This window comes from Podarcis tiliguerta (genome assembly GCF_965153285.1).
Source record: "Podarcis tiliguerta genome assembly, chromosome: 5".
Taxonomy (NCBI): Eukaryota; Metazoa; Chordata; class Lepidosauria; order Squamata; family Lacertidae; genus Podarcis; species Podarcis tiliguerta.
This window is the reverse complement of record NC_139538.1, coordinates 49026505-49043334: the sequence shown is the minus strand read 5'-3', so window position 1 is coordinate 49043334 and position 16830 is coordinate 49026505. Positions and strand designations below refer to the sequence as shown.

The following is a 16830-nucleotide window of genomic DNA, read 5'->3' as shown; positions in this document are numbered from 1 at the left end:
AAATCCTGATGTTGCCTATCCCAACCTACCCAAAATAAACATGAATAACAATTCCAGTTTCTGGAAGATGCTTTGACTTGGATTTTCCTGGGAAATGAAGTTCTAAAGTTCAGGGAAAACACCTCTGTGCATGCTAGTTCTGATTTGTTGCATGGGTGGTAAATATAAGATTGTGTTCCTAGATGCTCTTAAACTTAAATGAAATACAGAGATGGGCCATGTAGGGCTTTCACGGTCATTATCAGTGCCCTGAACTAAGCATTGAAGTGGTGGTGTCATGAGTTTTCAAGCAAAGACTCAAGCATGATCAGGCAAGAACAGCCTTGTCTGAAACCCAAAACAAACCAAACTCTACTCTCATCAATCCTATGGGCCTCTCCTTCCCAAAGGTCCAGAAACTTACTTTGGGGCAGAGGAAATGCTGGCAGATGCTCCACTCCCATGTCCAACAGACGACTGGGACTACAAGCCCCAGAATCCTTGGCAGGAAATAAATACTGTATTCACCATTTCTTCTAATGAGAACACCCCAGAGGGCGTTTCCTTGTGGAAATAATGTGGAGAACGCAATTTTCCTGCAGGAGTCCCTGATCAGAAATGATATTCCGCCAGGGTCTAGGAGTATCTACTGCCTGCACCTACATCTTTCCCCTGTCCCAAACTGAGTTCCTGAACTTTAGGAAATCAGGGAAGAGAGTGGATGCTTTGTGAGCACCTTCAAATCTTTGTGACTTGGTTGTTTAGAATTTTCAGAAAGGTCCAACCCCTTTGGGAGCACACAGTTGGGTACTTCTACAACACTGAAACTTGCATGTCATGTATTGATATGTCATTGTTTTGTTTTTTTAATGGTACTTTCTCCCAAGTAAATGCATATAGGATTGCAGTCTTGGGTCCATATGTGCAATCAAAGTTAGAATAGGCAGTAGCAGATTACCTGGTTTGTTGTTGTTGTTTAGTCGTTTAGTCGTGTCCGACTCTTCGTGACCCCATGGACCAGAGCACGCCAGGCACTCCTGTCTTCCACTGCCTCCCACAGTTTGGTCCAACTCATATTGGTAGCTTCGAGAACACTATCCAACCATCTTGTCCTCTGTCGTCCCCTTCTCCTTGTGCCCTCCATCTTTCCCAACATCAGGGTCTTTTCCAGGGAGTCTTCTCTTCTCATGAGGTGGTAGCAATGACCATACTACAGTGTGCTTTATGAACATGGCAAAGGAGGATGACTGTCGGTTTTGTTGTTCATTTGCAAGGGAATGCTTGTTGACAAAATACTTACTGGGTCCACAAACAGTAGAAATGCTGTGTCCACAAACAGTCAGTAGAATAACTGAAGGTGATTTACTTGTTACCATGTGATTTAGCAATGGATACCAGTTATTTCAATATCCTGATGTAGCTGATAATATGACTATGTATACCAAAAGAGAGGTGCAAGAACTGAAGCCTGCCAGAAAGTGATGTCTTCTGCCATGAAAGCCCTGACACTTAATTCTCAATTGTGTGGAGGACTGGCTATGGCTACGGAGTGGTGAGGAAAAGTCACTCTGCCTATGTTCTGAGGTGCTGTCCTTTATTAGTAAGCAGAGGGTTGAACACTTGCTGTGGAGTGCAATCTTACACATGTCTATTCAGAAGTTGCACAGACTTCAGTGCCACTTACTTCCACGTAAGGGTGTGCAGGATTGCCCTCTTAGCTATCTTTTCTGATGTCGGCTTTTGGGCGGTGATGAGAAACAAGCTTTAACCTTTGTAGCTCCACAATAAGGGAAGAGGGGGGACGGGACTAGTTCTTTCCAGTCTTGCAAACCTGAAAAGTAGTGGCTCATGGAGCCTAAACTGCATAATAAGAGAGTTGTGTTGTGCAGAATGGGCAATGCCCCAGCTGCCAGAGGTGTACACCAGCCACAAAATCTGACTTGTATCTGTAGCTTGGGGAAGCAGCCCAATCTATTTTGCAGCTGCTCTGTGTATTTCTAATTCGACTAGTTACTCAGGACCAAATTAGACATGTGAAAAATGAAGCTGTGCTCTTCCTACCCCTCCACCCCACTCTGGTTGTCTAATTTACTATAATGGGGAATCTATAAATGACTGTAACTTATTTCCTCTCGCCAGAAATGGATGGACTTTTCAGGCATAGGAGTCCCTCCAGAGTGGATTGAGCCTGTCAAATAGTAAGTTTTGTGCAGAGTACCAAGGTTTGTTTGTTTGTTTGTTTTTTTAAAAGGAAATTAGCTTCTGCCAGAATTGGATGCAATTTACAGACATGGTTGCCCTTCTGAGGAAGAGAAAGCTTGCTAAATTTCAAAATGATTGCTTACAGTGGCTCTCCTACAAATACAAACTCACTGTTTTGGGGTGGGGAAAAGAAGAACATGGATAAGCAAGACTTGGGTAGGTGAAAGAACGTGTTATCTCAAAGGTCATTGGTGAAAGGTGTGATTATACTAAACACCACCACAAGGATACAGTGGTACCTCGGTTTACAAACTTAATTTGTTCCAGAGGTCCGTTCTTAACCTGAAACCATTCTTAACCTGAGGTGCTCTTGCACTAATGTGGTCTCCCGTTGCCGCCGCGTGATTTCTGTTGTCATCCTGGGACAAAGTTCGCAACCCGAGGCAACTACTTCTGGGTTAGTGGAGTTTGTAACCCGAAGCATTTGTAACCCGAGGTATCACTATACTGACAGCAGACCTGGCTGCAGACCGTTGGTCAAAACTTTTATTGGTACATCATATGTATTTCTAGCCAAAATAAGTTTAAAAACCAGCAACAGCCAGCACCTGATCCCAAGGCCATGGAAAAGCCACTAAATATACAGTACAATAACAATGATTTCAAGTTGGTTCTGGGTCCAGGATTCCCTATATTCCTGTGCTCTCTGGATTTGGATGCCCCCCGGAAATACTGCATTTTAAAAATCATTGCTGTGCTTATATATTAGAGGAAAACCTGAATGACAAAGGGACTGCTCTGTACTTGAGTGAAGATGGTGGGGTATTGTTTTGACCCTCTAGTCTAGATTTTCTAACCACAGTGAATTAGTTTTCCAAGGCACTCCAATCACATTGATTTAGGAGATGGATGCTAAAACAACTACTAAAAACTTTGTTTGCTGTTCTCATGCCTTCCCCTATGTAAGTCAGTAGAGAAAGAGATTGACAGAGAAGGAGAGAAAGGTAGAGAAATTTCATGGAGAATGAGCAGTGTTCTAACACCACTACTGACCTTTTTAAAAAGGCATTTTTGGTTTGTAACAAGAATGTGACTTTCAGCTTTGTATATTATCTTCCATGCTGTATTTCTGATTGCAAACCCTTAAATCTTCACAGATCTGTGTGGTCGCATAACTTTAGTTTACCGAAGATTTTCCTCCCCAGCTATTTTATTTAATGCTCAGTTGACTTGTTCCTGGTGTTAATCCATTTCGTTAACTATTACCTAATGTTGGATTGGTAAAAATACAGCCCATGTAGTTAAGCAGTATAGTGTAGTGAACTTTACCTTGGAAATCATCTATAAGCAAATCCAGAACAGAATGCAGGTCAAGTCATTCTATGAAAATTATTATGGGATGACTCATAGAGGACATAAAATTAGGAAAGCAATATTAAATATTGAAAACATAGTGAGATATTGGAAGCAAAGAAATCTACAGCTGAGCTGAAGGTGTATAACTGCTGTTGATGTTTAGCATTAGTCACTAGATAAATAGTTTCAGGCATTTCATCTTAAAACCAAAATGGAGTATTTGCAACCTTAGTCCTTCTCTCTTTTTTAATGAAACAAAATAAAGAATGTAAAGAAAAGGCTGTCTATTAATTTAAAACTTGGGTAATTTTTAGTATGGCATTTTGTCTGCTGTCAATGTGGGCTGTGTTGCATGCGGGTGGAAGAATGAACTTGGAGAACTTATTTGGGCAAGGTCATGTTCTACAATAGCAAAAGGACAGCAAATATAGTCAAGTGTGGTCTGTCTGGGATTATTTATTTACTGATGACACAGGCATTCAACAAGCAGTGGGGAATAACGTATTTTCCTGTCAATTTATTTGCTTGGTTTAGACCAGGGTTTGATATTGGGAGCATCTTCCTTGCCTGCCCATCCTCCTTCTTCACTTCCTAGTTTGTGGTAACCATAGGTGGTGTTGTTTTTTTGTGTGTGATGCCTGAGTTGGTTACCACTAGCCATAGTTTAGCTTCAAGTCCACTTCAAACCGTGACTCCGATTCCAGTTTAGAGCCATGCTATGGCTAGTTTGCCAGATAGGGCTGGAGATAATTTCAGTATATAAGGAGGAAGGGGGAAGGCATGGCAGCTTGGTACATGTGACATCTGAATTGAGTGTGGCTAGAGTACTGGGAAAATGTTAACATCTCTATGGCAAATTGATAAGTCTTTAGGAAAGACATTGAGATCCCAAACAACCATTAAGAATGCACAATTATTAAGGTTTCTAAAAAAAAGACTGGAAAGGTTCAGCCAGGAAAAGAAGTCAGTTGCTGATTGCCCCGTGAGCTTTAATATTTCTGCTGTTTTTGTGTGAAGGGCAATTCTTTATAGTGTTTGCTTTTCTGCCCAAAAAAATTCTGAAGGACATTGAAAATGTCCACCCCTATTTATTATTCTGTACATCAGGGTTCACTGTGTTTGTTGTGAATTACAGTATATATATTTATGTTTGGGGTCGTGGGCTCTTCCTGAGACTGATGGCTGACTGTCATCTTTGGAGGATATTGGCATCTTCCATTCCAAATTTGTTTGTGTACGTGCTTTCCCTTTCTGCTGCCACATCTTTATCAAGTTGCATTGGTGATCTGCCTTGCTTATCTTGCTTTGATGCATTTTTTAAAAAAATTGGGACCAACAGATACTGATGAAAGTAAGCAACATTGAATAAAATGGTGTGGTACTGCCTCAGCTTCAATCCCCCCTTTGTTAGCAGTAAATTTTATTTTGTCAGTACCACTCTATAAAATATGTTAATTTTTTCTTCTTTAGATCTTGTTCCTGTTTCCCCATACATCTTTTACCAGATGTTTAGAGAGTGATCAGTGCTATTAACATGCTACCGTAATAAGCAAGGAAATAACACTGATTTCATTTATTATGTTTAGTTTCTTGTTCTTTTGAAGTGTAGTTAACAATATTTTAAAATATCTACAAAGACTTCTGGTTTTACTAACTGATTTGAAAGGAAACATTGCATTTAAAGGGACAGCTTAAACAAATTTCTAAAGCAGGCCTTATAGCACAGTCACTTGAACTTTACTTTCACAATAAGCTATAGAATCTTTGTTCCTTTATAACAAGGCGCAGCTCCCACTTATCTGTTGAGAGCAGGAATAGTCCACACAAAGATTGCACTTAAACAGCATAATGTTATTTCTTTTAGTATTGTGTGATAACACTTTAAATACTATTAAACTAAAAATAATACAGATCTTGGGCTTCTAACTGGAATAAAAACAACATTTTATTTGTACACGTCTTTATCACTTTCTGTGACGGCAAAGCAATATTCGTTGTTCGCCAAGAATTAGAAGATACCCACTACTGTATAAAATAAAGTGCTGGCTATAGAGCATCCTGTTTACTTTGCTCTTTTGACTTTAAGACATCTAAGAAAGAGAGGAAATGAGCTATTTTTGTGCTCAGTTGCTTAATGTTCTGTGTTAAAAGGGATTTTATATTTGGATTGTAGGAAAGTCTTAATTATATATATTTAATGAGAAAATGAGAGTACTCTGCACTATTCTTCTAGCAACAAATAAAAATAATATGCAGATGTACAGAAGGAAGTTTCTTTCTATATGTCTTGGAAAGTGCTTTGTCTATTTTTCTGGCCTCTGTGGGTTTGGAGACCTCGCAAGATATCATCGTAACAATCCATTAATCCAGGGGTTCACAGTGGGTACCTGGAAACACCTTATTAGCTTATTTGCTGGTGACACTGCCATCATCAAGGCCCAAAAGCTGCTCTTCCAGAGGTAATTAAAACTATAAATTATTGTTGGGGGGAGTTTGGTTTTTTTATAAACTATGACAAATCAGAGACCTTGTTTTGGAATGTGAACTTGCAGACTCAACCAGAAATTAGATGATCCACCAAACTTGTTCTACCTCCTTGCAATGTTTTGGGGTTCTAATTCCTAGGAATCTGAACAAATTGCTTCATTTAAAGCACCCTACTCCCACCCCCAAACATATTGTAAAGGACTTGAAAGCTTGGCAGGCTTTGATTTTTTTTTCTATTCTGGGGAGGGTGGCTACTGTAAAAATGGTAGACCAGAATCTTGTTTCTATTTCAAGTCCTGTCGATTTCACATAATACCCTTACCTCTTGGCAACTTCTTATTATTTGCTGCAAAATTAAATCCAGCGAGGGGGCTGGGAAGTCCTTTATTTACCAACATATTTTGATGCCTTTCAGCTATGGCAAATCGTTCTGATGATTTTAGCAGATCTACCAACATCTTGGGTTACACTGGATGCACAAGATTCTCCTTCTCTCCCTCTAATTGTGATCCCCTTTTTGCTCCCAAAGACGTCAATGTGGAAGTCTTTATTACACTATAGATATGTGGAACAGAAGGTGTAAGAAACTAGCCTCCATACCCCTCATCCTTAATCCCCTTTCCTTATATACCACAATTTCAGGCTCAAGATAAATTAACAGTATCCAACTATTCTTTCCAAAGCGGGACTGCATCGCCTGCAAGACTGTTATGAGAATAACATGCCAGTTACAGAATCACAACTCTCGGAATACTTGAAAGATTCAGGAGTAGATCTGCTACGTATCAATCAGATTGGCATCATTTTGAAAGATCCCATGTTACATGGTGTAGCCACTAGAGCACTGGAACCTTAGGAACATCTAGCTGTGGCAAGCACCCAAAAAGGCAGGGTCTTTCCACTTACTGCTTTGAAATCAGTGTGGGAGATGAACCCTATAGGCGAACTGAAAGATTCTCAGTGGCTTAAGATCTGCTCCTCTTATCCCTTTAGGTCCACGTCTGCTAACATTAGGGAGAGGTTCAGTGGTGGTTTTTAACTCTGGTCTGGCTAGCTCATACTGTAAGATCTGGTTCCCCCTTATGCTGGCGGGGTTGTAAGGTACGAGGAACATATTTGCATATGTGGTAGAACTGTAATTATGTACACAAATTCCGTAAGCAGATTCCAATGGAGATAGGTAGTATTGTTGGCAAACAGGTCACCTTGGATGCTAAGCTATATCTTTTATCTTTTTTGATGGTGACAATGCCGAACTTACTTCTCAACAGTAAATTCTATATCTGTTGCTTGCTCCTCATCTAGTGATCTCTCAAGGGTGAAGGATGCATCTTGTTATTCTGTGGTATAAAAAAGTCATATTCATTGCCATTTCTGAAAAACTGACTCAAAAAAATACTTTGCTTCTGCTTGGGAGTCATTTGTGATTTATATGACCAAACAATCTCACGATTGGCACAGTCCCACTAAATAAGTTTCTTTGGCAACATTCATGAACATTTGGTATGGTTGGTAGAAATATGAACCTTGCATTGCACCATGGAATATATTTTATGTCATTCTTTTTAAGCTTTCTATGATTATTATTTTATTATCTTGTAAATTTATTCTTCCTGTTTTTACAACTGTTTTTAAGTACAGATAGGATGAACCTGTGTAATCACCAGCTTGTCAAAATCAGCCCTTTGGAATGTTCTATATTAGGGCCACTTAGGCTGTGATGTTTTCATTATATGTGATATTTTATATATATATATATATATATTAATTCATAGAATCAAAGAATTGCAGTGACCCCAAGTCCAACCCCTGCAATGCAGGAATATCGACTAAAGCATTCAAGACAGATGGCCATCCAACATCTGGTTAAAAACCTCCAATGAAGGAAGTCTAAATAATTCTACTAATGCTTTATAGATAGATATACCCCAATTTGGCACCAGGGTTCCTGAAGTGGATCAGGCAGTCTTAAGTCCACATTTGAATGTCAGGTGCCATTTTGAATCAAGATGGTGTACCAAAATGTAACTTTGCCCAATTTGGCAGGACAGTTCCAAACTGCATTGATTGGGATGCCTCTAAAGATACTGTCACTCCAGTTTTACATGACATTTCCCAAGATCAAGGACTAGGTTTTGGTATATGGTTGGATACCAATGGACATACTCCTCCTGTCTTTTTCTCAATGAAGGTCATCCATAAGGGTAACCAAGGCTGATTTCAGTCCCATACTGTGGTGTGCGCCCAGATTAGAAAGGATATAAATAATCAGTGTGTCAGATATGTTCATATTTTAATCAGTTACTGAGAGATAAATGTTTAATCACAACACCTATCATATATGTGTTTCAGATAGGCAGAGTGATAACAGGTTTTATTAGGAAAGATGTTTCTAGGTGGCATTTGAAGGAAGAAGAAAAAGGTAGTATCGCATAGGTTTTCTGGGAGAGAGTCCCATATCACATGTAAGGCAATGCCTTAAATATATATGCAGTAACCCCTGTTATCTAGCAACACTCCAGAAGAGCCTTTAAATGTAAACAAGTACAATGTCCATCAGTTCTGCGAAAGATCAATTAATTGCAATGAGTACAATCTGCTTCTATCGCCTAGAAGTCATACTGTCTGAAGAAAAGCCATGGACTTTGTCCCTTCATAGGGTAGAAAGCAGGAAAAGCTTTTTACATTTTTTTCATCATATCTGGTAACAGGAGGGTGGGTGGAGATGGCACAGCTATATGACCTGCCCAGTAGCAGATCTTTCAGGAGTCCCAAATCAAGACATTTTGCTTGTAGTAAACCCCACTGACTAGTCATGGCAAAGGGCAGGCCAAGTTTTCAGTGTGCAGTTAAGCTTTTTGTTGATTAATCAGTTGAATGCTGCAGCTTGATCATTTGGCTTTCAATATGCCACTTGAACCCAGCTACCCACCGACTTTCCAAGTACTGGAGGCAAAATACTCTTATACTTTACATTTCCCAGCATTGATATAGGACTGTGAAACAACTCTGATGAGTGGGGATTGGGTGCAGCATGCAGCATAAACCTTACCTCTGGGAGTGGTAGTGCAAAGTGTTACTGCCTTGTGTGTTTCTACAGACATAGTTCATTAGAACATAGGTGTTCAACCTTTTTGAGCCCACAGCGCCCTTGACCAACTACATTCTTTCTGCAGCACCCCTGTGGGGCTCAGGAGCCCAGTTATGTCAACCCTTGCCTGCAGAGCTGGCAGTCTCTCACCCTTTTTCGAACACACTCTTTTGTGAAGTGTTCCCTCAACCTCGTCTCCTATCCTTGGGAGTCCTCTGGGCAGCCACTGCTGCTGCCCCTGTTATCTGAGCTGCCCCCCTCACCCTCAAAGAGAAGTGCCTCCTCACACTGCCCCACAGAAATCTGGGACTTGTCTGTCCATTCCCAACAGCAAGGGCTGGCAGATGGACTGGCTGGCCTCCCTCCCTTGCTTGCTTGCTTACTCCGAGGCCGTCTCAGCTCCTGGCAACCAGCACCCCCTGGCCAGCTCCAGAGGTATCATTCACCTACAAGTCTACAGCTGTGCAAGACTTTGGGAGGCAGAGATGTGAAAGGGCATCAGAGGAGGGAGGGAAGAGGGACAGAGGCCAGTGTTGCCCACAGCACCCCTGACCATCATTCAAGGCATCCCAGGATGCCATCGCACACTGGTTGAAAACCACTGTATTATAAATATTTGGTTAAAGAGTTAAATCCCGAAGTATCTAACTTGCCCTTTTTTAAGGTTTGATGACTCAATCTATGCTGATACTCATCTGTTTATCTTTGGTAGTTGTTGAAACCGATTAAGGTTATTACAGGAAAAAAATGTTTTATGACTCAAAACTATTTCACTCTTACGTTTTCTTCCCAGACCCTTGGTGGAAAGATGGATGAGCAATTACAAGAAGAGCAAAGTCCTCTGCATCCGGTCAACCTTTCAAAGACTGATGACGTATCTTCCAGCTCATCATCTGCTGAAGAAGCAGAGAAAACACTGGGAATTCAGAGTAGTCTACAGATTGCAGACACTGGAGGTGAAAAAAGCCCTTTGAGCATCGAAAATAAACAATTGACACTGGATCCCAGTTCAACAGCTCTTGGTGCAAGTGGAAATGGGGATGTTGTTGATGCACAGCTTACACCAGACGTTAATGGAGATGGAGGTGGAGATTGTTGTGCTAAACCACTCGAAATGCAGACAAAAGAGGACTGTTTACCTGTGGGAGACTGTAAAGGACAAGTTTCTAAAACTGATGACACAGATCGATCCCTGGTACACCTATTGCATGATAATATGAAAGGGCCTCATGGGGTCTGCTCAGAAAGCCCTTATGACACAGATTGTACTAAGAATCTTATCTCAACTATTCAGAACGCTTCTTCTCAGGAAGCTTTGTTAGAAGAAATAGAGTCTGAACTACTATCGACGGGTTTGTTGAAAGACCATAAACTTCCAAATGGGGTGTGCAAGAGTGAAGCTACGTTGGCTGTACTTGAAAAATGCATGCAAGATAAATATCTGCAGCAAGAACACACAATAAAGAAGTAAGTACTGGGCGAACATCCGCACATAGATCTTTAAACATGAATGTTATCCGTTACGTATTGTGGAGTTACAGCTTTGCGCTGTGTAACTATAGCGATGTCTTTGTGGCTAAATGGTTAGCTTGGGCAAACAAGTTTTCAGTTTTCAATAGGCAGAGAGATTAATTCATATATAAACTCATCAGTCCATAAAGTGACCATATGGTTTCCAAAGCGTACGTTAGGTAAGGCAATGACGTGCCGAAATTCACATAACTGTGTGTCAAGTGTTCTGTGGGGCTTTAGATTTCTATTTTTTTTTAATACTCTCCTTCAGTTGATGGATTCAGACATGGTGTGTTTGAAACTGAGTAGCTTCAAAAACAGTTTGGGGTTCGGTGTGCGGGTCTTCTGTTTAATGGATAAAAGTAAATTCTAATGCCTTTGAGGACAAAACTATTGGCCACTGTATGTTAGTCCAAAAGCCCCTTTCCATTGCAATACACTCTACAGAGGGGTACTTTGCAGTGAGGATGGGGGGACAGAATGCTAAACCTCTCTCCTGTGAGGTGTTTCCTTATTCTCACTGCCACAATTAGATTCTACAACCGTGTTTGTAGTACATTTAAACCTAGAACATTGTTGGGCAGGAAAAAACCAACCTGGCAGGAACTATCTTCTTTCCTTTGTTTTTTTTAACTGTGTTTCATTCAGGTTAAACTAAATTTATCTCATTGCAGTTTAGCTCTGTCCCCAGCTTGTATCCAAGGATCACTTTGCTGCTTGGACAAGGCAGGGGACATCAGGTACAAAACTCCTCTACCCACTGCAGTTCCTCATGCCCCCTGAAAAGCAGCTCTGTGGAGTTGGGAGGCACTCTGGAATACTATGGGATATTGTGCAGAGGGTTCCAGTAGATAGGGGTTGTGGCAAAAATCGGATGTCCCTGCTTTGCCCAAATGGTAGTGGGTTCCACTACTGGCAAAGCCACTATTGAAGACAGCCGCTGGTACTTTGATATTAGAGGAAGACTGCAGTTATTCGTAGTAGCTTATTTGTTACCTCATTTGAATTACTTTTAGTGAGGGTTTGAAACAGGCCTGCAGTGATATAGGGTTAAACACACCAGTTGCTTCTTAGTACAGCAATTTTTAGGACTTATCGACTAGGCATATGATGGAGCACAGCTACTTGCATGCAGACGTCATTGAAATCTGTAGTGTTTGTGCATGTTTTACTGTAGTTACCAAAGAAAAGACAAATATGGTGACTAATATGCAGATCAGGAAGATAATCGGAACTTTTGGCCTTGGACAACAACATTATTTTTTTTTTGTCAGAGCTTAGAAACCTGAGGTGTTCTCCAACAGCCTTTGAGAAGCTGTGTGGGACCCTCCTTCCTTTGAGTCTTCTTCCAGGCTTGAAGCCTTACATCACAGAGTAACTGAAGCAAGAAGAGAGAATGAACAATTAATTGAATTTGTTGCTACTGAACAAGGTTATCTAATAACATGAAATAATCAGAAGCACATTAAAGTGCCCTAGAACACATAAAGTCACTAGAATCTTCTGATGAAGGAAGAAATGGATGCCACAAAAACTTAAAGGGGAGACCAAAATCAAATAAATTATCCGTCTCTTCTGCTCTTCTGGTCCATGTCTCTCATCCCTCTGCAGTGGCCTGACAGCTGGCAGGGCAGATTTCCATGTCACACTGACGTATGTATGGGCCTCTGTGTATGAGGATGTGTATTTTGTAATGTGATAATGGCCGTGCCAGTCTGTCCAAATATATATTTTGCTCTCTTACACATGTAAAAATATGCTGATGTCCCCATCCTAACACTTTACCTTATTTATAGGAAACTAACTGTGTATATGGAAAATAGTAAGGGCAGTAGGTTTAATTTTTTTCTTGGCAAAGAAATAGCAACCCAATACTCTTTTTAATCTCTCTCTCTCTCTCTCTCTCTCTCTCTCTCTCTCTCTCTTTCTCTTTTAAAGCTGCTTCTGGGGCAAGGTAGAGTATCCTGCCCCAGTGAGTAAGCTATACTCTCGCTTGTGAATTGTTTATCAGCAAAGACCTTCCCAGAGCATGTCTGTGATTACAAAGAGACTTTCCAGCCATGACAGGATGGTGTGTGAAAAACTTCCAAACAGCTGTGTTTTTTAAGTTCTTAAAAATATTGATTTTATATATAAGCTATCATTAGATCTTGCAGTTACAGGAAATGTCCTCTGCTGTGAGTCTAAACCAACCAAACTCTGTGATGTAATAACTTCCCAATCTTGCAAGAAACATGTTTACTGTATGTTTTAGGTAACTTTTACTTTGGTCCACTTTGAACTGAGGTAAACTTCCATTTCCAAATGAAGCAGAATTTCACTGAGAATCAAAGGTGGCCCTTGGGCGGTCTAATTTTAGTAGGGTGCTGCTGGAGTTCAGCAGTCTTTGGTTTTTTTAAACTATGACTAAAGAACTAGGAACAGGCCACAGGATTTTGTGCCTGCCCTGCCCCTTGTTGTAATACATGCACTGATGTTTCTGCTTGGGCTGCTTAACCCATCCTTTTTTACCAAGACATTTAGTGGCTACTGTGCTAAGGGCAATCCTACACATGCCTACTTAAGAAATGAGTTCCTTTGAGTTCAGTGGGGTTACTCACAGGTAAGTGAGTCTAGGATTGCAGCATTTATGTCAGTGTCCATACAATAACAAATGATGGTAAAAGGCAGTAAGGTGAGTGGAGAATGAGAGGAGGTTGTACAGTGGTACCTCGGGTTATGTATCCCTCTGGATACGAAATCTCTGGGTTGCGAATCTTCGCCTTGCATGCGTGTGCAGAAGGGTGCCTCCGGTTATGGACTTTGCGGGATACGGCCGGGCCTCCGGAATGGATGCCATCCGTAACCAGTGGTACCACTGTAATTCCAAAATCATGGCTAAGCAACCGCTACCATTAGATCTGTCCCACTAAGCAAACCTTTATTTATTTCTTTAGTTCAACAATGTCTATACCATTTAACACCATAGTTTCTAAGGACACAGTGAGGTTATAAAAGAGGTAGAGATGATAAAATCAGCTAACATTACCCATCAAATCAGAAAAGCTTATTTAAAATGCCTGCTGAATGTGTTTCTTTTTTTAAGGGAGAGGGCTTATGATCTCAGCTGGGAGGGAGTTTCACAAAACTGGGAACCTTGCCAGAAACTATTCTGACTAGATCCTTTGAAGAATCATTCCTTATCAGCCTGCGTGCATAAATCACCTACTTCTTGTTGGTTTCCAACGCCCATCATCCCAGACAATTGGCCACATTGGCTGAGATGGATGGGAATCTCGGACCAACAATATCTGGAGGCCACAGGTTTCCCACCTCTGACTTATGTGCTTCTGGGGTACAAATTGGCTGTGGTTCAGAACTTTTGTGCTGTGAATTGTGCAGTAGTTTGGAGTTGGCAATAATTCAGAACTGTTTCACATGAACGTTCTGGGCTTCACTTGCCTTTGTTGAACCAGTGCTGAATTTGTTGTGCCAGTTCAGTATTATTTGTGTGATGTGCTACAGGCAAACCAGCTTTTCTTTTCTCCCTAGGCAGCCTTGGACCTTCTGACCACATCTTTAATTTAATTATGTTGTTTCATCCATGAGACTATAAAAAAACCCCTGGCCTGTCGCTGTTTGAGGTCTTGTTGGGAGGTTGCTGTTGGCCATTTGCAAATTTTCTAAAGGGCACCTTGAACAGAGTTGAATAAGTTTGGGCAACTTTTGGCCAGAGTATTATTAAAGCTGCCAGGGTTGTAAATCTTTTGAGATTTTGATTTGGCTGTAGTGTTCGAAGGCATGGAGCCAGCAAATTAAACACATGCCTATTCTTTCTCTTTGTGGCTTTATTACCTAGACAACAGTGAAGTGCTTTGTATGCTCTAAATGTGCAGTTTGATCTGAAATACTACTCAGTTTCTTTCTTTTAATTCAAACTTTCAGACCAAAGTATCATAGGAGTCTTTGTGATTTGTTTTGTTAAACAAATGAGATTCTTGTATTTTGAGGATTGTTCCTGTGGCTCCAGCTCACTGGAGATTTTGCGTGTGTGTGTCCAGTTGTGCACTCAGAGTGCTCTACAAATATATGAGCAGCACACCTAAGCATTTTGTGCTTTTAAAAAGAACTATCCTTCATTGAATTTGTCACTCAGTAACTGTTAGCTAAATGGAGACAAACAGTGGGAAGTCTGTTACATTTGTGCCTGCTTATAAGCTTCCCAATAGAGATCTGGTTGGTCACTGTTGAGAACAGGATGTTGGGTTAAATAGGTTAGCGGGCCAGTTCAGCAGGGACTCCTCTAATGTTATGTTCTTACTGCACTGCAGAGGATTCAACTATATGACCCTCAGCCCCTTCCAACTGCACAATTCTTTGATTCTATGTTTCCCTCTGAAGCAAATGTGGGACTTTATTTATGCTTTCTTTAAGCCACATGGAGGCAGTTTAAAACTACCCCTGGTCATCAGCTGCTGTGACGTTTAAGAGCACCTTGCCATGTGGCCATCTCAAGTGTGTGGAGTGTCTCCACGTCCCCTGTGGTCACCTCGAGTGGTGTCATGTGATAGGTGATTCATGTGGCTAGCCACCCAGCATGTTAGGATTGGTACATGGAAAAGCATCCAAATTTTTCTTGTAAAATGTGGAAACAGTTGTAAAATGGATGGGGCAGAAGTGGTAGAAGTCTAGTTACTTTGGGGGGGGGTGTAATGGTGAGGGAGGACCTGAGGACCAAGAAGGGGGACTCTGCCTCAGCTTGAGAGCAGGGGGGTTAAGAAGCCCTTGAGAAAATTTTGGGTCTGTGGCAATCCAGGGTTTGGCAATGTAGTTTCGTCATACACACTGGGCTCTGCTTTATCGGATATTCTTTTAATTATTTCATTTGACAGATTGATTAAAGAAAACAAAAAGCACCAGGAACTAATTTTGGGCATTTGTTCAGAAAAGGACGACTTAAAAGACGAATTGAAGAAAAGAACAGAAACTGAAAAACAGCACCTTGGCATTATTAAACAGGTATGGAGTTTTATGCATATACATGCCTTGTTCAAGATAGTTCACATAAAATTTGTATTTCTATTTGTACTTGGTTCAGTGTTCGTATTTCTTCATATACCTGTTGACTCAGAAGTGTCCCACGGAGTTCAATGAGTCCTAACTCTAGGCTGTGTATAGGAAGGTTGCTGCCTGAATTGCCTTGAACTTATGTTTGGCACCAAATATTTAGTTTTAGAGTGTTTTCAAGGGAAATAGCATATATTTTATTTGCACTGAGATGTACATGGAAGCCCCTGAGGCAATATTTTGATTCTCTTTTTAATAGAGCATCATATTGCATTATATGTGACTGTTTAGTTTCCCATGCTTACCAGATGTAAAAGTGTGTTAAACTCAGCCTTGTAAACAAGGCTACAAAATTACTACCCTGCTAGATGTTTTGTGTTTTTTAACTGCTAGACTCTGGGAGCTGTCAAAGGAGGGATCATCCCTCCAGCAGCCTGTAGGATTTCTGTGTTAGCCTGACTGGGAAGAGGGGTGGAGTGCTTTGTCCCTTAGATATCAAATCGCTCCTTATTGCCTGTGGATACCAGATGAATACTTAAGACTACAGCTGTGCTGAAATTATTGTCAGAACTTGGAACCATGACGGAGATGGCAAAGCCACTTCCAGGCCTGGCAAGGAGGTGGGGTTGCGGGCTCACGCCCACCCCACGTGCGCGGGGGCTGGGTTGTAGCCCCCGTGAGAACGAGGGAATCCCGGCCGCGTCGTCCTCCTAGCCAGCCAATCGGGTGGCTGGGGGGGCGTGGCCTGCCCTATTTAGGGCCGGTGCGGCCGGGGCTCGCCCTCTTTTCACTGGCCAGCCATCTCGTTTTCCCACCCTTCCTCCCTTTAGGTAGGCTTCTGACTTTGCTATGGACTTCGGTCTGTTGCCGCAAGGGGCATGGTAGGAATTTTTCCCAATTGGCAATTTGCAGCCTTTTCGTTTTTCGCCTACCTCGTAGCAACTCATCACAACTCCGCGGCATTGGTGGTTAGGCATTGGTAAGGAGGGGTTAAGAGGATGTTGGGGGGAGGAAACGCCATCACCTCCTCCCAAAGAGCGAAGGGTGGTCCGATAAAGGATTCGGGGGGGGGGGCGTGGCCCTGTCCGAAGCCTGTGGAGGTGTAGGCCTAAGGCACGCCCCCGAGCGGTGACCCAGGGGAGCTCCTAGTTGCCGTG

At 41.6% G+C, this 16830-nt stretch overlaps 1 protein-coding gene across 4 annotated transcripts in view; it reads left to right on the top strand.

The window, feature by feature from the left end:
• Nucleotides 1-16830, top strand: part of CCDC186 (coiled-coil domain containing 186) — a 42688-nt gene that overhangs the window by 2969 nt on the left and 22889 nt on the right. For 3 of the 4 annotated variants that reach the window (XM_083441086.1, XM_083441088.1, XM_083441087.1), the window contains 2 exons: nucleotides 9909-10582; nucleotides 15499-15625. In XM_083441086.1, the coding sequence (XP_083297212.1) occupies nucleotides 9924-10582; nucleotides 15499-15625 (786 nt within the window). In that variant the 5' untranslated portion in view covers nucleotides 9909-9923. Of the gene's footprint in view, nucleotides 1-2121; nucleotides 2178-9908; nucleotides 10583-15498; nucleotides 15626-16830 lie in introns of those variants that run through there. The other variant, XM_083441089.1, reaches the window with a different exon arrangement.